The 20,422-nt window shown below is 38.3% G+C and overlaps 1 protein-coding gene across 3 annotated transcripts in view; it reads left to right on the top strand.

The window, feature by feature from the left end:
- EBF2 (EBF transcription factor 2) overlaps positions 1-19,819 on the top strand; it is a 244,525-nt gene extending 224,706 nt beyond the window's left edge. For all 3 annotated transcript variants that reach the window (XM_090054453.1, XM_090054451.1, XM_090054454.1), the window contains 4 exons: positions 20-197; positions 1,653-1,838; positions 4,921-5,088; positions 16,678-19,819. In XM_090054453.1, coding sequence (XP_089910579.1) covers positions 20-197; positions 1,653-1,838; positions 4,921-5,088; positions 16,678-16,709 — 564 coding nt within the window. In that variant the 3' untranslated portion in view covers positions 16,710-19,819. The remainder of the gene's footprint in view (positions 1-19; positions 198-1,652; positions 1,839-4,920; positions 5,089-16,677) is intronic.
- The last annotated feature ends 603 nt before the right edge of the window (positions 19,820-20,422 follow it).

Genomic DNA, 20,422 nt, shown 5'->3' with positions numbered 1-20,422 from the left:
TGCTGTTACTGTCATTCAGGATATTATTCTGAAGAGAGCTGCAGATATAGCGGAAGCTCTGTACAGCGTCCCCAGAAATCCCAGCCAAATTCCTGCTTTGTCTAGCTCTCCTGCTCACAGCAGCATGATGGGAATCAACTCCTATGGCAGCCAGTTAGGAGTCAGCATTACAGAGTCAACCCAAGGGAACAACCAAGGTAAAAACTGCATAAAGGGCAAAAGTAAAAATAGAATACTAAAATTTAAATGTTGGCTTCTCAACTTTGATAGCTGCTCAGTGTACCAAGTAGAAAGATGGCTTTGTGGCTTTAACTGCCAGTGTTAATTAATAAACAGGACAAGCCAGTCTCTGTGTATTTCCTGTGTTGTCAACAGTAAGGATTTGGCTTTGCATGTCACAGCAAAGGAATTTTCAACTAAATTCCTGCTGCAAAATAGGGTTCTGCTTACATTCTCATTGCTCCATAGGACTAGGTAGAATAAACCAAACAAAACAACAAGCAATAACTTTAAATACCTTCAGGGAGCAGAAGGCTTGATCCGAAGTCCTTTGGCTTTAGGGGGCTTAGAGTGGAGCTTCAAAGAACAATTTTAAACACAGAAGCAGGATTTGAATCTATAATTGAACAACAGATAAGCTTCTGGGCTTGAAGTATCCAGGAAAGAAGCAGTCTCAAGCCAGGTGAAGTATTAGTTAGACCATCTACTTTACCTTAACCTAATTATGTCAATGAATTTGACCACTTGTAAAGGAAATGAGCAGTTAGCACCTGTAGAACAAACAGAAGTTAGCTGGGATGGGGGAAATGAAAGGTAAGTTATAGTGGGTCATAAAACCAGCTCTCTGTTATGGTCATGGATTTTGTTGTCCATTAAAGTTACATATTTCTGTTTCTGCCTTCTAAAGCATTGTTTAGGTATCCACGAGGTCAGAGATTGAGTAGTTGCTTCATGAAAACTAACCATCAGTGATGGGTTGTTTTTCTCCTTTATTATTTTTTTTTGTGAGAGTTCATTCGGGAGCGATTGACCAGTTGACTAATTTCACCCATATAGTTTATACAAAGGCATAGGGTCCATTGGATGAGGTCTGTCATCTGCTGTGACGAGTGCATCAGATTCATGGATTCTGAAGGCTTTGTTGTTAAGAGTGTTGGCAGGCTTTGTATCTGTTCTTTGGCAATGGCTGACTCTCATTGAAAATGGGTGGGACTCAGGTGTCTAAATCATCTGTGAAAATGGTATCCACAGTTTCTTTTCTAAAATTTAAGGCTGAATTCCAACTTCTGTTTTTCAGTTATACTTATTCCTGGTAGGACATGAAAGCCAGTAAATGAATCAAACTGCCACCATATAAGAGGCAGAAGAATCAGTCAAAGTTTTAAAAGTTTCTTGTGCAATGTTAACTTGCCAAACTGCATACATCAAATATTTTCTACTACTGTGAAACTTGATGTATCACTGTTTCTTAGCAATGCATGTCACAAAATGCATGCAGTGCAACAAGGTGTGCCACTGCTAGTTGACCCTGGGGAACCTAACATCCACGGTCGTGCGGACACGGTTTTTAAGAGATTTCTTTGAGACAGGAAAATGCAGAAAATAATTCAACCATATTTGTTGACCCATGGTGAAATGTTTTTGTTTATCAGGTTACATTCGTAATACAAGCAGCATCTCACCTCGAGGTTACTCATCCAGTTCAACACCTCAGCAGTCTAATTATAGCACTTCCAGTAATAGCATGAATGGCTACAGCAATGTTCCCATGTCTAACCTGGGTGTTCCAGGCTCACCTGGATTCATTAATGGCTCTCCAACAGGATCGCCCTATGGAAGTAAGCATTTTTATATCAGATTTTGTTTTTTGCTTAGGTTAAAATGCCATTTCAAAGTCTGTGCTTCTGATTTCTTTCAGCTAAGGATCTCAAATGCTTTAAAAATCTTTATTAGTCCTATTTGATTCCTGTGCTATGTTATAGCTTCCCTATCCCAAAACCATCAAAAGAATAATGCCTTTGCAGGTAGTCTCAACAGACATAAGGTTTACTTCTGGAAAAGTTTTATGGAACAAGATTATTTTTCTGTAGTCATTTTTTAAAATGATCATATAACATCTTATATCTTTGCTGTGGTATCCTGCGAGGTGGTTCTAAAACACCAATAAGTCATCATTTTCCTTTGTTTTTTGGAGTCATCTTTTTAGGAGTATATTAAATTTTTACATGGCCCTCTAGGTTGTTTGGCTAGGACTTTCAAACGAACCTAATAGAGGTATTCATCTAAATCACATTAACTTAGATTGCAGTTGTACCTAAAGAGGTAAAATGCTTCTTTGGAAAATCCCAGTTCATTTGCTATTAAATTCTGCAAACTGGATGGATTGTGGAAGCTAAACTACCCCTCTCATTCCTCAAGGTTGTTTCTTCCAGACTGGGTTGAGGTTGGAGAAACTTCTATTTTTCTCTTTTTTGTAATAATCATCCACTTATAGAAAGATCATTTCAGTCTCTAGGGTTGTGATGCCAGTGCTATGTTTACTTTTTCTGGGAGACAAAAAACCCCCCAAACCCAGCCCAACCTGCTGCACGTAATGGCCTTGACTTGTGCCTATAGCTATGTCTTTAGGTCTTGACCCCAAAATCCTTCATCACATGACCATAGGACAAGAACTCTCCTAGGTGAGAGTTCAGTCTCCTACTATTGCATGCTACTTCTGTTCAAACTTATCAAACACTTCATTTAAAATTATTTCAATTTTTTTCTCCCTCCCTCCTCTTGGCAGAGCATTCTAGAACTTTACTTTGATTATAGAAATCTTCTCTCCTTTCAGCCCAATTGTTTATTATGCCAACATTGCCCTCTTCCTCCCTGGTGTTTACTTACCTGAGATGTTTCAGTGTAGTCCCAAATAATCCCAGCACTCTGTAAATGCCAAGTGTTTTAAGACTCGGACACTTGCAACTACTAACTGCATGTTGCAATACACAAATACAATGCAATTCTGAGTAATAATATACTTAATATGCCCAGTATAATTAGTCATGAAAAACTACAATGAGTCTGCAGGTATTATCTGCAGGGAGTCTGCAATTGTTTTAAAGCACAAGTGAACCTCATAAAATAAAAAGGATCTGAAACTTGCTGCTTCTGTTGTTTGCGTACTCACCATATTTCAAAATAAGTAATAAGCAGCTGATCAAAGGGCCTTATAATGAACTGCTGACATACCCTTTAGCTAAAGAAAATATTCCTTCTTTTAATCTCTGAATTCATGTGAATTTCTTGATCTGCTTAATTTTTCATTTTGGTCTTTCCCAATCTGCAGCTACACTGACCTTGTAGAAGATTGAGCAAGTAATCATCATCCATAGCACATAATCTGTGCTGAATTCCATATAAAAGATGCCTAAAATCATGTAATTCCCATGAAAGTGTTATGTGAATTGAATTAACAGTAACTGAGACCTCAAGGGGGATGAGGTTCCTAAAGATTTTGATAGCCTGAGCTGAAAGGCTAGGGCTGAAAGAGAGTCTGGAAGATCGAATGAATTCCACTTGTGACTCAGTTACTGACATGACTTTGGGCAAGTCAGTGCCCTGCTCTGTGTTTCAGTTTCTCCCATCCATAAAAAAAATATTAGTAGGACAATTTGTACGTATTATGTAGTGATGCAGCGAGGCTGAATCATGGCCCAGCTCTGTTCTTACTGAAGACAGGTGCATAGCTCATACTGAGTTTAGTGATGCAGGATTATGTCTAAAACGCTTTGAGTGCCTTGGCTGAAAGTAGCTGTAGTGCAAAGTATTCCTTTTTTTATTAAGCCACATGTCCTAGATCTAGCCCAACAGAGTCAGATTCTATGCTATATATTATGATGTTCAAACTAGATGATCCTGATGCTTCTTTCTGGCTCTGAAATCTGCTGCAGTGATGTAAGGCAAGAGGTAACACACAAACGTGGATACAGGATCCACTGCTTGTCCAGTTTTAGTCAGTGGCAGTTCTGCCATTGACTTCATTGGGACTAGGATAGGCCCTGTAGCTATGGCTACAGCCATGTCAGCCTAAAATTCATTTAAAGCCTGAGCTTTCTGGTTTCAAACTTCAGCTCACATGAACTGTAATTTTGTTTTTCCTGTCTTGTTTTCTAGAAGTATATAAATCCCATTAAGGTTATTTTTCTTGATGAAAATGAAACAGGTGCTTCAAAATACATGTTTAAATATAATATTGCATATAGGGTTGTTTGGTTTTTTTCCCTTTACTGCTGGTAAGGGAGTGTTTCTGGATTTTGTGGGGGGATAAAATCTATATTATGTATGTATGACTCCTCTTTCTCCAGTAGGAAAAGAGTAAAGAAAATGAAATATTTTGTTACTGTTTTTAGGTTTAAGTTCAGAATCAAATCTAAATTAATTTTATATCCTTGAGGTAATATGGACATTTCTGCAAACCTATTTATAGGCTTTAGTTAGTTTGGTCAGTCCTACTCTCTCAGTCCAAATGACAAATTTAGTCTTATTTTGCTGTTCTTTCCACTGTGTCCCTTCATTTGGTCTTACTATTGCAAGTATAAAAGCATTATTTTCTGCAGTTCTCATAGCAACAGTTTTTGCCCCTTTTTAGATCACCTCCGAAAATATAATTGCCCAGGTCTGTAGTTAATAAGAGCAGAAGATTAAAAAAATATTTTATCTTGGGAAAACTGTTCTTAACTCTTAAATATTACTAGTCTATGTAAACCATAACCCAAAATGCTTTAAATGTAATTGCATTTTCTTTCAATGTGTAATAGTTGAGCCTGGTTTAGTGATGGAGAAAACTTGGAAAACAATGGATATAAACATTTCAGGCAATTTTACTGAGATCTTATTAATTTCATTTTTTAAAAGGACTGCTCTTTTTTCATTTTGCAGTAATGTCTTCAAGTCCAACAGTTGGCTCTTCTAGCACTTCTTCCATCCTTCCATTCTCCTCCTCTGTCTTCCCTGCTGTCAAACAGAAGAGTGCCTTTGCTCCTGTCATCAGACCCCAAGGGTCTCCTTCCCCTGCCTGCTCTAGTGGCAATGGAAATGGGTTTAGAGGTAAGACGTTTACAATTGACTTTCAGCCTTCATGTACACAGCCCACTGCATCCTGTACATAACAGTAGGATTTATATACTACTACTTTGCTAATGACTTGTATAATAGTGAATTCAGAATTCCAGATGATAAAATAGAGATGGGTAAAACAGAGAATCCTGATGATGAAACAGTGATGGTTTTTTTTGTTTTTGTTTTTTAAGCACATGAGAATAAAATCACAGGTGAAATAATTGTTCTGGACTTAAACTCTTTAGTTTGTTGTGACAGATAAACCAAATGTAGATTGCTGCAAGCCTCCATCTTTTCATTTCTCTAGTACATGGAGAAATCTGATTTTAAGAGCACAGCCAAATCCCAAGCCAAAGGCTGGGAGGGATTTACGCAGGTCATCTAGTCCAACTCCCTGCCTGAGGCAGAATCATCCAGAGCATCCTATACAAATCCGTAATCTAACCTTTTAGTAAAACATCAACCCTGACACAACGCAAGATATAACACCCTAATCTGCTGTAGGTAAAGCAGCAGGACCACAGCAGCCAATGTTCTGCTTCTGTAAAAGGTTATTAATATATTCTCAAGAGATCCCAGGTAAAGGAACGTGCCCCATGCTAGAAAGGAAGGCACAAAACTCCACAGTCCATACCAGTCTGACCATGGGATAAATTCCTTCCTGATCCCAAATATGGCAACTGACCTGACCCTGAGTGAAGGGGCAAGACATTCTAGCCAGAAACCTCAGCCTTTAAATCCCAGCAGGAGCACTGGCTCATCCTAGTCAAAATCCCCAGCCTTGGCTGCAGCCAACAACCAATACCGCTAGGCGGCGGGAAAAAAAGAAGAAAAAAAAAAGGCTCTGACACATGTTACAAAAGTTGGCAGGGGGGAAGAGCATGTGACAACCAGCAAAGCCCAGAAGCATGAGAAATACCCATTTGCAGAACAAAGCCATAGCTACAACTATATCATCCCTGACCAGTGGCTGTCCAACCTGTTCTTGAATAACTTCAATGATGGAAAGTCCACAACTTCCCTATGCAGCCTATGCCACTGCCTCACTGTTCCAACAGTGAAGATGTTTTCCCTGATATCCAGGCACTGGGTCCACATCCTACTGTCTGCAACAAGAGAGAAAAGGTGTCCTCCCTCTTTTTGAGAGAAATGGTTGAGGATCTGGCCTCCTCATTGGGTTCATGCCTTTGGAAAGTAATGGCCGAGTCTTGGACTGCAAGGACTCAAACTAAAAAAAAGCCTGCCCACATATGCAGCTCTGTATAATTTCTTGAAACCTGCAGGAGGGTTTAAGATCATGCAGGATATTATGCCCTATAGTGCATTCACAGGCATTTTAAAGGTGATCTGCAAACCAAATGTGAACAGTGAGTTGAGAATGGAAACCTGTGCTAAATTCCTTCCCTTAACAGCCTGGTAAATACAGTCCAACCCCTAATAAAAATAAAACCTTTATAAGACCTATGAAATGATCTAGTTCCCTTAGGATTGATGAGATGCTAGAAAACATGACTCCAGGAATTCAGCCATACCAACAGTCATGCAAAATGAGCCATACAAACTGCACCTGTTGATTTGGGTCTATTAAAATCACTGGGACTTTTGTAAGTTGTGACTGTGAAAGAAGCAAACTTCAGTGGGTTGATAAAAATGATAATCTTTTTAAAAGAACAGGAAACAAAACTTAGCTTAAGTTTTGTACTCTGAGTACAGGTCAGAGATGGAGTCAGTGAATTTCAGTGAGAAAATAAAATGTTCTGGCCTTCATTTTGGTTAAGGTGAAGACAAGATGTGAGAGCTAGTAACAGCTGTAGCTCAAGACATACACAAAGAGGAGAAAGAGTTAAAGATAAAGAACTAGTGGCTACAGATGGTTATAGATATTAAGATTATCAATATGGCTAAATGGATAGAGCTAGATACCAGTGGATGGCTGTGGATTTCAAAGGATGCTAGATTCCAAAGCAGGAGAAAACACATGTAGGAATGGATGTGTATAGACAGATCCAGAAAGTACTGATGATGGATATAAAAGGATAGTAAGATCCCAACTATGGATGTTGATAGACACTTATGGATAGCAACACATACATGGATGTCTACAGATCTGGATGGATACCAAGAGAAACTCCCAGGCAGCAACAGATTCCAGTAGATAACTATGGATGTTATAGATGCTGATAAATCCTGACGGATATTGATAGATAACTAGTAATATCACCAAATGTCTACAGGTAATGCTAAGTCCCAATGAATAATTGCAATATTAATAGGTATAAATCTTTGCCTGGAGCAATTAAACCAGTAAAAAGAGGTGCCTTCCATAGGTTTGTGGGTATAGCTTTGTTTTGAGGAATGGCCGTGAAGCACCCTTATACCAACACAACTGCATCTCTGTGGTGGTACAGTCAAAGCAGTACAACTTGTGTGCCCAGACACAAGTTGTTTATGTACAAGGACCATCACAGATACTAAGCAGTTACCTTTTCAGAAATCAGTAGGAGACTTACCCAATAGAAGACTTGCCTTCTGTCCTCTCAGAATTGCCTGTTACGAATCCTCGTGTATTGTCTCCATGCTGATTTAACTTTTTCTGTGGAGGAATTCATTTTTTTCCATTTACTAACTGAAATACTTAAATTAATGCAAGCTGGGGAGAACATGCTTTGAAGACCCAGTTGCACAGTCTAATTTCCAAACTAACATTTTCATAGTGTCAACAGACACATGTGGCTAAAAAGTCAACTGGGCGATCCCAAAGAAACTTCCTGAATGGAGTTACTGTACTGTTTTCCTTGCAATAGCAAGAGATGGCTAATCTCCATAGCAAAGTCCTGATCTTGTACTATAGCCAACTTCCTCTCAGAACTGGCTGATCTACATGCAACTTCACTGTACTGGCCTGAAAACCAAAGGGCTACAACCTTCTGGCATAAGCATAATTTTACACTTAAAATATATACACCCCCAAAATTAGCACTGGTGGGAAATATTTACTAAAAATTTCTAGTATAGAGAAAGAGTTTGCAAGGGAAGGCAAATTATTATTTTATAAAGCAGATATAGAAAGTATGCAGTAACTCAAGCAATTAAGTTAGACAGGAAACTCAACATGCCTCTTGGCTTTCAGATTCATGTTGTACAACACACCCATGCCATGTGGAATACCCTCAGATAACCCTGTCCTGTGCCATGTGTTCTTGCTTACAACTTTAAACTGCCATCTGCTATACATTCTTATTATATAACAGGACATGATAGGTAGTGAATAAGCAGCAGTCCACACTGAACACAATTCAGTTCTATGTGCTCCCCAAATTGATAGCAGGTGATTCTGATCAGAACAATTGTGAGCTTAGTCCATGTTATATGTCAATCCAGTTTAAAAGAGGCACAGGGAAGATATAATGTGACGTGATGCAAGACGGCGTGATAAGTACACAAATGCCTAATCAACTCATCTCAGATGTAAGGCAGCTGATGGGAAAAGCAAGGAAATTGGAAACTGCTGGAACAGCATGGATCACTGACTTCCCAGATTACCTTTGGCCAGCTCACCACATCTCAACATAAAAATGCAAGTTCAGTTACAAGGAATGGCAGGCACATCTCAGAAGGTCAGATGTTCAGTTAACCCTCAGGACCTCAGAGGATACTAAAGCCTTGTCTACACTTGGAAATAGTCCCAGTTTACCAACTGGGAGAGGTGCACTGGTAAACATCCTCTTCTCTAAGGAGGATGTTCAAGGATTGGTACCACTTTGATAAACAGAGTAAAGCCAAGCTATTGGTTCTAGTAACTTTACCAAAATGAATGGAGGTTGTGATCCCATTGCTGTACAGGGTGCTGTACAGACAAGCTGAAGAAAGCCAGTCCTTACCTGAAGAACCTAGAATGGTGGGGAAGGTAACTTCTGTGCTTAAGACTCAGTACTGATGTAGCTCCTTGTGATGATTAACTCAAAGGAGATCCTCACCAGCTAAAGGCTTCTCAGGACTACCATAATATAAATGTTTAAGTATTACACAGATGTCTGAATCATGGCTATTTCTGAGCATAGACAAGGGCTTAAAAATACTGACGAGGACTTGCAACAGATTTGTCATTCCCTTATAATCTTTAAAGAGGGCCTGAAAGCTTTTTATCTCATATATAATTATGATATGAATTACAATATACTATATATATATATATATATATATATATAAAAAAAAAAAAATTGTATTTTCTTTTTTCATGTGAATGACAGGAACATCAAGTAAAAATTTTCCCCAACTTCTTAGCAGTCAAGATACATACTGTGTACTCCCACATGACAGGGAAATCTTAGGTATCCTTTCTACTAAGGGTGGTGTAGATATAGCTGTTAACAATGCTTAGAGTAGTGCTAAATAATCAAAATAAATTCCTCCTCCTATAATTGCTCAGGTTTCATTCAGTGGGATGTCAACTTCATCAGTTTTCCAAGTGTCAAAGGATCAACCAGGATAGACAAAGTCTTGATTCATAATATATAAACATGCTTTTCATGTATTTGTTTTAGGGTAAATCAATTCTTAGTTGATGTGCAAAAACAGAGTGGGGGCACTCTTATTTCATGTTAGCTTAAGTAAAGCAGCTTAAAAATTACACCTTTAGTTAAAATAGGATAGCTCTACATGTAGACAATGCCAACTTCTCCTTCTTTCTTAGACTGAGAAAAAAGTGGTGTTTTATAAAATGTGTTAAACAACAATTATTACTTATTATCTAGTGTAGACAAAGACAGTGTTCATAACTGAACCCTAAGGCTGACAGAGGGATAGGTGAGAGATATCCTTCAACACAGCTTTTCAGAAAAATGCATTTTTTTTTAACTTTAAACATCAATTCTTCATGGAAAAGGTTGATCTTTTCTTGAAAACCCTAATGCAAAAGTGCTTTCCTTAGTTTTGCTCAAAAAATGAAAGTTTATTTGGAAATGCATATCAGTCTACATGGCAACTGCACTTTGGGTACCTTATAACTCCATTCTTTGCTCCCCAGCATGGCCTACTTTATCTTATTTTGAGGAAGATAGCAATTTTCTGTCCATGTAAAATTAAAACAAGTCCCCTCATGTTTGCAGAAGTCAATATACACACCATGACAGGACTATTGCTGGAAGGCAGCCTGCAATAGCAATGCCACATAATGCCCCTCTCTCTGTCATGTAGGACAGTACAAGTATTCTAGCCAATATCCTGCCTTCAGATCCCAGAGTCTTGTTCTCTTATACATCCTGCAAAACAGATCCAGTTAATTGATTTGGGGCTTAATTCCCCACATAGTTCCTACACCATTCTGCAGCACAAAAGTGAGACTGCTCTGCAGTGCAGTTTTAATACTACACTTGCAGCATGTGTAGACATATCTGAACTAATTATAATCTTGGTAGGTCAGGTACCAAGGGCAGTGAAGTCATGGACATAAAGGCCTTCCTGGGTCCCTGAGCACACACTTGGACAGTTAGCTCATGTGCTGCCATAGCACTAGTGGTATCAGTACTTAAGCAAGGTAGGTTAAAGAGAGGTCGTGTAAATCTGCTCATGCTGCAGTCACACCCAGTTTTCAGTTCAGATAGTCTCCGCAGTAGCATTATTCCTCTGGCTATAGCACAGGATTAGGAGCTTGGAACCTCTCCGTTCTAACACCAGCTACAGAGCTGCTCAATCAGAACATTTCATTTGCCTTGGTTACTTAGGAATTTTGCAAAGTGAGAGGGGCAAAAGGAAAATTTGAAAAAGTAAAAACTATAAAACCCTAGGCAGCCTTCTTTTTTCTGCATCCAGTAGCACATTAACAGAAATAGAGTTTTCAAAATTTAAGTATTAGTATTTTTTGAAAGGTCATTTGTCACTGAAGGAACCTTTAACTGAAAAATTTCAATAACATCTATTTAGGGAAAAGGGGGCTGATTTTCAGAAATGCTGAACATCTGCAGTTCCCATTGACTGCAAATAAAATGGAGATCTTCTCAGCACTTATGAAAAAACACCAAACATCTTTATGATTACACTTATCTACCAACATGTAACTAAAATTCTACCCAAAATTCTCACACCTCTGTAACTTAAAAAAAAAAAAAATTCTATTTTTATGTTCCCTATTAAGGCAGATATTTAATTTGTCCAGTGCATTTTCCCAAACTGACTATTATATTATCACCAAATATATGTAATTCTGTTCAACTAGATCCTAAAAATATATCAACTCTAATTCCTATTTAAATTACATTTGTTTATTCTGCTTTATTGTTTCATAGTGAGGGTGCTAAAGCTGACATCCCTAAACTTTATAAGCTTAAATTACCAGTAACTCCAAGTGAAAGCTGAGGGCTTTGCTAGAAGGCAATAGACATTAAGAGAAGTGAGGGTATATGGTGCTAGTAAAGGAAAAAGAAAAATTGGAGAACTTGTAGACCCAGGATTGTGCAGGTCAGGATCTAATGTTTCTACAGTGGCCACAACAGGCCACCTTTTCACCAAGTTACTGAGAACTCTCCAACCAAACAAGCAGGTAAAAAGACAAGTTGCATATTTAGATGGACAATACATACAAGACCCCCAAATTCTACACTAAAAGAACATCAATTTTGCCATACCAAAAATTAGAAAGGGCCAGATAAGCCTGTGGTCAGGGCTCCCAGCTTCCATTTGTCCCTCTTTTTAGCCAACCCCCCTCATACCTACCTACACATGTATCCTGTTCCTATCTACCTGAAACTATTGTCCCATTTCTGCTCCTCACATTTTCCACATATATCCAATATCCTCTCCCTGCACCTGTCCAACCACTCTTCATCCATCCTTGCCACAATCAACCCTTCCACCTGTCTGCTCATCCTGTCAACACCCACCTCCCACTCCTAGGAGCTGGTCTACTTGCCCTCTGTAAATATAGTATAGAATCTCTGATTTTCATTGATGAGCGCTATTAATGTCCTCAGATTTAACTGAGTTAGATGCATAACATGCACCTGGATTGCTGACCCCCTTGAACATGCACATACAGATGTACACATTTATATTTCTATATACATACACTGGGACAGATTTTCAAATATAAGTAGAGATTACAGATGTCCAATTAGATATACCTTAAAACAACTGATTTTCAGAAACTGCTGAAAATTCCCTCAAGAGATCAGACCTCTCTTAGAATCATCACAAGCTGTCACTTTTGAAAATCTGGGTAAGAATGTGAATGTGAGAGTGTTAAAACAACATCCTGCCCCTTTAAAATTCTTCCTAGCTGACTGCGTTAATTCCAATGAGTTCTTGAAAGGCAGGAAAGAATTTTAAGGGGCCACTGCTGCAGTGTTTATTGTTGTTATTAATTACATATATTAAAGGTGCCTATCACCATAACATCTGGGTGCTATCTGCATTTGATTATTTATATATAAAAAATTGTCCACCCTTGTGACAATTTTAATCAAGTGTTTCAGCTGATAATTGCAAGCTGTCAAGGTTAATACAATAAGGCTCATCTCTAATTCTTTTTCCATTTCCCTCCAAGAAAAAAAAAACCCTCAGGGATAATGGCTATGGTTTCTATATTCCCAACTCATCAGGGAGTGTCCTGCATTGAACCACCTTTATTGAAAAGTTACATCGATTCAATATATAGTAATACAGGCAAAAATAATTACAGCTTTGCTAGCAGTGTAAGACCTTAATCCAAACCTCACAAACATTCAATAAAAAGTGATACAGGCAGGGAATAGGCTTTTGACAGTGCAGCCCCAAAGGGAAGTTGGGGGAGGAAGGAAAAAATCTTATATAAGAAACACCTTAAAACACTTCTATGCCACTTAGAAATATTAAAAACCTGGTTTATGCTTAAATTTTGCTGGCATGGTTGTTGGTTCAGTGTGAAAAAACAAAATCACATCAACAGCCAACACAGCTCCACTGGCAAGAGCTCACAGTTCTACCAAGAATAAATACCACATACATAACCTTTTCAAGTAGAACTTGTACATCTGAGGAGCTGGCTTAAACTGAATATGAGGGCAGAGGCTAAACGAAACTCAGGAAAAAATATATGTATGGACACATATCAGTTTAGCCTCCACTTTTAAACAGCTGCACCATTTTAACATAACCAATAAATTAGTGCAAGAAGCAAGGATTTCTTAGCATGCTATCTTTTATTAAACTAAATGTGTAGGATAAAGTCAGACAAGCTTTTGAATGCAAAACATTCTACTTCAGGTCACCTGAGGAAAAATGTCTTGCATTTGAAAGCTTGTCTACCTTTATCCCAAGCACATAGCTGGTCTAACACAAGAGAAATCTTTGCCTCCCGCATAATTTCTGGACCATCATGGCTACAACATCACTCTTACAATACAGTAAGTTAGTGCAGCTTCTTCATGAAGCAAGTTCAGTTCCTTCCCACCTCCACACAAGAGACAGAGAAGGTGGCTGTAGTTACTGCACAGCGTTAGCTTTTTTGGTTCCCATTCCAATGAATCATTGACAGGTTATGAAAGAACATTCTTCAGAAGCTCACAGGACAGTGGTTACTGCTGCCTTCTTTTGGGTAAGAAGTGGCGCTATCAGAAGTTGTCCCGTTACCTGTTAGGCCTCATCCAGATGAGCACAGACGTATGGTACACAGTGCAGCCCACCTGTCTGCAGCGCCACCCTCCATACACGCATATGTATGTATGCACTGTTCCAAGCACTGTTATCTTGCAGGTTTCAGAGGGGTTCACCCTGGGAGATCCCAGGATCAAAAAACCTGCACTTTAAAAAAGCGGGGGCAATGCACGTGGTAGCAGCACACACCACCCAAAACTGGAGCCTGGCCTGCCAGAGCTATGTGCTGGCTGCCAGCCAGTCTCCCAGCTGCAGGAGTGCCGTGGCTCCAGCTCCATGAAGCCCCTAGGTAAGGCTGCTGGGGCCAGCACAGTTGCTGGCCCCAGCCTCCCCTACCCCAATTATGTGCATGGCACGAGCATTCCCTGGGGCAAGTAGCAGCGGCACAAGGTGTGCTGCTGCTTCTTGTCCGTGGGGAAGCAAACGTCAATGCTGATGTAGATGCAGCCTTAGTGGCTTGGTTTCCCTTCCTGTATAATAGGACTAAACACCATGTACCTGTTTCACTTGAGGTTTTGAGCTCCTTGCATGAAACGTGCTAAGAAGTTCTTAACCTTTTCAAGAACAACACCCCAATCCTTCTACCTTTTTAAAATAAAGGCATTTTACTCCTTGTAGACAGTTTAATCTCAGGTGATCAGTTACACTTCCCTCTTGTGACTCTGCCCTCATGTTAGGGCATGTGCAGCTGGTTGAGATCATCACAGTCAGTTCAAGTGTGCCTGCAGTTTTTATTTATTTATTTACACTATGGTGAAATAAGAGGCCATGCTATGCCCAAACTTTAAGTACGTGAGTTATTTTATGGCTTTCAATGGGAATAGATTTTTGCTGGATTAGGACCTTCCATGGCTTTGAAAAGATGACACACTAGGTATTATAGAAACAAAACTTAGGTTACCCAACAAAAGTTTTGGGGACAGTACCAGTTTTAGGCAGTTTTAAATGATACTGTTGCCATTATGAAAAATATAGCTGCAATTTAATCCACTGTTAAGTGCCTCATAAATAACTGACATATGTCCAGTTTTCTGGAATGTAGTAGATAAAGCTAAAGAGACACATGATGTAAATCAAATTAAAGGGAGGCTGGTCCAATACTGCTTCTAAAGCTAAATTAGCAAAATCAACTTTTGGTCTTTGCCAGACACACTGGGACTTGTAACCATAGGGTCAGGCCTAAAGAGTTTCATGTGCAAACTCCCATTTAGCTCCATGTTATCCATCCCAGTAACTATGTAACCATTTCCATAGATGAGAAAGCTGAAGGTAGCATGGTTGAAGGGAGAAACAGGTGGACCCCATGCAGAGTTTTGACCCTCCAGAAAGGAGAAGTGGCAAGTGAGTCTATGAAGTTCAGTAGGGTTTTTACTACGGTTACAGATTTTATGCATAAGACTATCAAATACCATGGTGATGAACAACATTATAAACAGAATCATAGAATATTAGGGTTGGAAGGGACCTCAGGACTAGGGACAGAAGCTACACATCAACTGGTTTAAGTGATCAGAAACTGGTTTAAACTTGTAACAGAACAGAAGTTCAGTGCATATAAACTGGTTTCAAAATGTAAAACCAGTTTATGGAACTTCTGTCTCAGACCCCTTCCTGATTCAAGTTAAATCACAGTCCCCCAGCATCCCAGCATGCTTTGCAGCCCTGGGCTGGGCTGTGCTTTCTGCTCTAGCAGAGCAGGGTTGGCCTTGCCCCTTTGGTTTCTAGCCTAAGCAGTGAGGGCTGGCTGACAAGGGGTGGGGGCCACAACTCCCCCTCCCCCCCAGCTCACCTTCGCTCCAGCCTTGCTGCTGCTGCCAAAGGGAAAGGAGGGCTCGTTCCAGCACCCCCAGCTTCTAGCCTGAGCCACTGCAGGTGTGTGGCTGCATTTCTGGAATCAAAAGTGAATGTCTATTCATTTACAAATTGGTTCAATCTATGCAGGTTAGACTAGCCTGCAAAGACTGAATCTATTCAGGCTTAGGCTTTTTGAATGTCTGTACTTAGCCCAGGAGGTCATCTAGTTCAATCCCCTGCTCAAAGCAGGACCATTCCCAACTATATCATAAATAGACAAGGAAGTGATGACTTCAGTACTACAGTGCCAATATTCCTTTTAAAAAAAAAAATCAAATCTCAAGGAGATGCCCACAAAAATAAACCTTATTTTTAACAAGTACAATTTTTCTACAGTACTAATTCAAAATTAATAATTAACAAGGTCAAGGCAGGAAAACATTCTCTCATGAGAGCTTCAGGGTTGGGGGGCGCTGTTCTTATTATTTAATTTGGTGCAGGTGGAAGGTTCTAAATTGACAGGCCTGGAGAAGAAAGCCCTCCCTGTAAGAGCCCTGGTTCTGGAGAGAGACACCTCTAAGTGTTTATGTCCAGTTAATTTTTGGCCCCCTGCTATGATTGTTTACCAAAAGATCCAGCAGCAATGGTCTGTTTATAAACCTCAGCTCAAATTTTCAAAAATGAACAGTGATTCTGGAAGGCCAACTTGAGAAGCCTTAGAAGAGACTGATTTTCAAAGAATGCCAAAGACCCAGCATCTGAAAAATTGATCTCTAGAAGACATCTCAGATTAAGCACTCAAGATTATTATCACTTCTGAAAACTTGAGTCCTGACTGAACTGTACTGAAATCACTTACTTAACCAATACAGTACTATCAGAGAGCAATAACTTGACAAGTTTAGAATAAACTGGCAAGCTAGTTGCTTTAAGGTTGCTAGCTCCTCTTTTCTAAATGTTAAATAGGAATAAAAGAAACCAAAAGTGCAGTAACATCTTCCCTTGTACCACTTTTCTATAAAACATTGCCAAAGGGAAGGCTGATCTCAGATGGGAGAAGAGGCCTCATTCAATTTCCCTGTTAATATACAGCCCTTTGTTTTGCTTCTGTAAAATACTTGCCAAAATCTCAACCTTGTCAATCTTTGTTTTCAGCCATGACTGGTCTTGTCGTTCCCCCGATGTAAAGAAGAGGAGAATTTCCCCTCTTTTTTCCCCTCCCTCTCTCATTTTCTTTTACAGCACAAAACTACTTATTGTGATGGACCACTGAAAAAGAAAAACATATGGCACTACAAGCTTTTTTTGGGGGGGGGGGGGGAGGCATGCCCAGAAACACCTCCTCCCCCAGTTTTTAAAGATTGGACAAGATACAAGTCTGCATCTTTTACATGTTCCAGATATCTTACATAGCCGCGTCAACTCCTAAAGCATCATGAACAAGGAATCAGCCAAGAGCCAGAACGAGTGACAGTTGGCAAAATGGGGTTAAAAGTACAAGGTCTTTCTTGATGAACATGAAACCTTCCTAACATTTGTAAAATATTGAAAAGGAGAAAGAAATTGGCAAACAATTCAAGCTTGATATTTTGGATACTATTTGTTTTACTTTGTAGGAAAAAAAAGTTGAAGTTTCTATTTTCTATGGAGCCTTTCAGATACAAATTTAGTTTATGCAGAAAAAGAAAACCAACAAAACAGGGTACCAGCATGGAAGAATATCTAGGACAAACTGAGATGAATGACGGAACTTTGGTGTATGTGTGTGTTTGCTTATAGTTTAACCTCTTTAAAATGTAAGATGTTTTACAATTATTTAAATAAATAAACTTGTAACTTATTGTATGTAGAGGTAGAAATTAAGACTTTTTTGGACTTTTTCCTCCTGTTGTACAATGAAGAAAAAATGATGCAAAAATGTAGTGACAAGTTTAAGAGACGTACTATTATTGCTGCAGTTTCTCCTTACTTCTGTCCCCCACCTCTTATTGAATCATGTGCAAGGATGTATAGGATTCTTTCTGATTAAGTCATCACAAACTTTTAAACACATTATGGTATATACAAGTTAACAGTTAATGTATGAATTTTATCCACGTTTATTTTTCCTCCATCTTTTGTTTCAGTTTAGATTTTCAGGTACTGCGATAAGGTGGGTAGTTTCAAAGAACCTACCAGTAAATGACTAGCATCCTGGGTTTTGAACAAACCAGCCTGACACATGGTACTGAGATAATTTTTCAAATATCAACATGAATTGGGAGGAAGGGTTCTCTAGCCAATTGTTTTCCATGGAGATAGGGCAGATTTAGAAAGTTTGGTTACACTTTATATTAAGGGTGTATTCATAATGAGTTAATGCATGATAAACAGATACATACTTATATTTACAATCCAGTAAGGTATCTATAACATTGCTGATATGCCTGCATTAGAAACTGGTAAAAAATGGTAAGGTAAGTATTTTCCATGAAGAGTTCCATAGAAACAAAAATTTGTTTTGTTTGAAATTTTGTGCATGTCAATGAAAATGAGGAACCAAAATGTTACAGTTTTTTTCCATTTTCCATTTCCTGTTTCAAAGTGGGAAGAGGAACCAGCGAGTTTGGAGGCCAGAAACAAACAAATGAAAAATGTGCAGTTTTCTGAAGGAAAAACCCAAGATTTCCTTTTAATTGAAAAGCCATTTTTATTGGAAAAAACTCAACCCATTCTACTGACAGTTCTCTGTAATATATACTATTCATGCTTGTAATAATCATTATTTAACTATTTATAAACCCTTAATACAAAGCAACACCCCAAATTCTATTTGCCCATTCACCCAGTAATTTCACTTGATGGGCAAGTAGCATATTAGTGTTTTCTGTGATTGTTCCATGTGATAGAAGATGAGCAAGTCCATACCGGACTCTGAATAGTAGATGTGACAGTTTTGCAATACTAAGGTAATTTACACTTTGAGGGAGTGGATTAGAAAGAGAATATAAAGCTTCTTTTTAAATCAAAGAATCAAATCATTCCAGGGTAATTAGTGACTGAAAGCTGCTTGGTGTCCTGTGTGGGACTTCATAAATTTTAGTTTAGTCTCTAGCAGACAAACCTGTCTGCATCTAAAAAACGGCACTACAAGACCGCAGTCTGCAGGCGAACATCACTAACTTTTCTTGTTGAAATAACCCAGTAGTGTCAATGAAACTGATTAGTTATGGCTACATCATGCCAACATTACCATTAAAATTAAAAATGTCTTGATTTTTCATTAGAAGTATTTTGCTAAAAATTTAGCCTGTAGGTTGATAAACATTAAAGCTTAGACGCATAGAAAATTAATTTAAATTCTCAGGAAGACTCGAGAAGAATTGGGTCACTTAAAACAAATGCTTCTGAAATTTTCCTTTGACATATATAAAAATATATATATTTATATGAGGTCTACCTAGTCACTTGATTGGAAGAGCCAAGAGTCTGATTTGGAATCAAACTGAAAACCTTCCTAAAAGACTAGCTTGAGTACTTACAGGATGAGACATTAATAGAGCTACTTAATAAGATATACACAAATAAAAAAGGACTTCTTGGTTTGATTTGAGCTGAACAAATATAATAAAAACATAGGAATGATGTAGGTGTGAATTTTGCTCATGTATGGAAAGCATTGCAATCAAGGTGAACACAGAACTCGCTGGTAGCTTTACAGAGAAAACATGCACATAAATACAAACAATCAACAAGAAAATGTTGATGATGAAATAAGGACTTGCAGTGGCAAAAAATGAAAACAAACAAAACCCCCACAAAAATAGTGTACAAATTTGTAAGGATTTTTTAAAAGTCATAATACATCTGTCCCTTTTTAATTATTCCTGTTTAACAATTCCCTATCAAGTTTCCTTTTTGCCACTAGAATTAAAAAGTGTTGTGATACGCAATTACAAATGTTATCATGATTTTAAAAGAATATGATTTATTCCATTATTTATCTTGATATAGCATCTTATTTTCCCTATTTCTTTGCACATTTTCAATATGCATGGGCTTTTTAAAGACCATTCTCTCTCCCTTTTGTAAATTTACATTTATTTCTCCCAACTGTATAGTTTTGTTTTGTTTTTTTGCTTTGTCAGTTATTATATACAGTATGAAGTTGCTATGCACAGAGCTTTTTGTAAAGATAGCTTTTTTGTTTACTGTTTTTAATGGTCCTACTTATGGAAGAATATCTTGTTTGTAAAATGAATATGTCTACTTCAGTTTTAAACTTTAAATTATCCTAACAAAAATAAATTTTTTGTACTGTAAACAATTGGAATTATCTGCGTTTCTGAGAGCTAAAGGTCTTAACCTCTATCGCAGTCTCTTTTGGTACTGCCACAGTGATACACTTTTAGATAGTAAGGGTAACTTACTATTGAAATAGGCTTCGCCACTTTGAGTGTTTACATAACAACTGTGTGCTTTTCTAAGATACATTCAACTACTAGTTTTTTGGGCAAACTGTAGGAACTGCTGATGGAAATCTGTGGTTCATGTTATACAGGACAGATTACATGATTATAGTAGTCACCCCTTCTGCCTTCAGCATTTAGCTGGTTGAAAAACCTGGATGACATCTTCTTGAGAATGTAGTTAATCTGAGTGGGGAGAGGGAGCTTTCTTTCACTAAAATGTCACTTTTTTAAAGTAGCAATCTACAATCTAAAACTCATTCCTGAACAGCTGGAGAGGATTTCAAGGAATATGAAAAAACAGATTTCAATTTGGGGCATAATTATTTTTTAAGATGGTAAGGGCTGAATGAACAGACTAGAATAAACATTTTCCCATTAAAATTAAAAGCACTGAATATGCTGAGTTGCTTTGACTAATGGGTCCTGTTCCACTTAATCCAGTCTTACAG

This window comes from Crocodylus siamensis, chromosome 6 (assembly GCF_052110815.1).
Source record: "Crocodylus siamensis isolate JL-2025a chromosome 6, ASM5211081v1, whole genome shotgun sequence".
Classification (NCBI taxonomy): Eukaryota; Metazoa; Chordata; order Crocodylia; family Crocodylidae; genus Crocodylus; species Crocodylus siamensis.
Note: the sequence above shows the minus strand (reverse complement) of the source record. Positions and strands in the feature narration are given on the sequence as shown.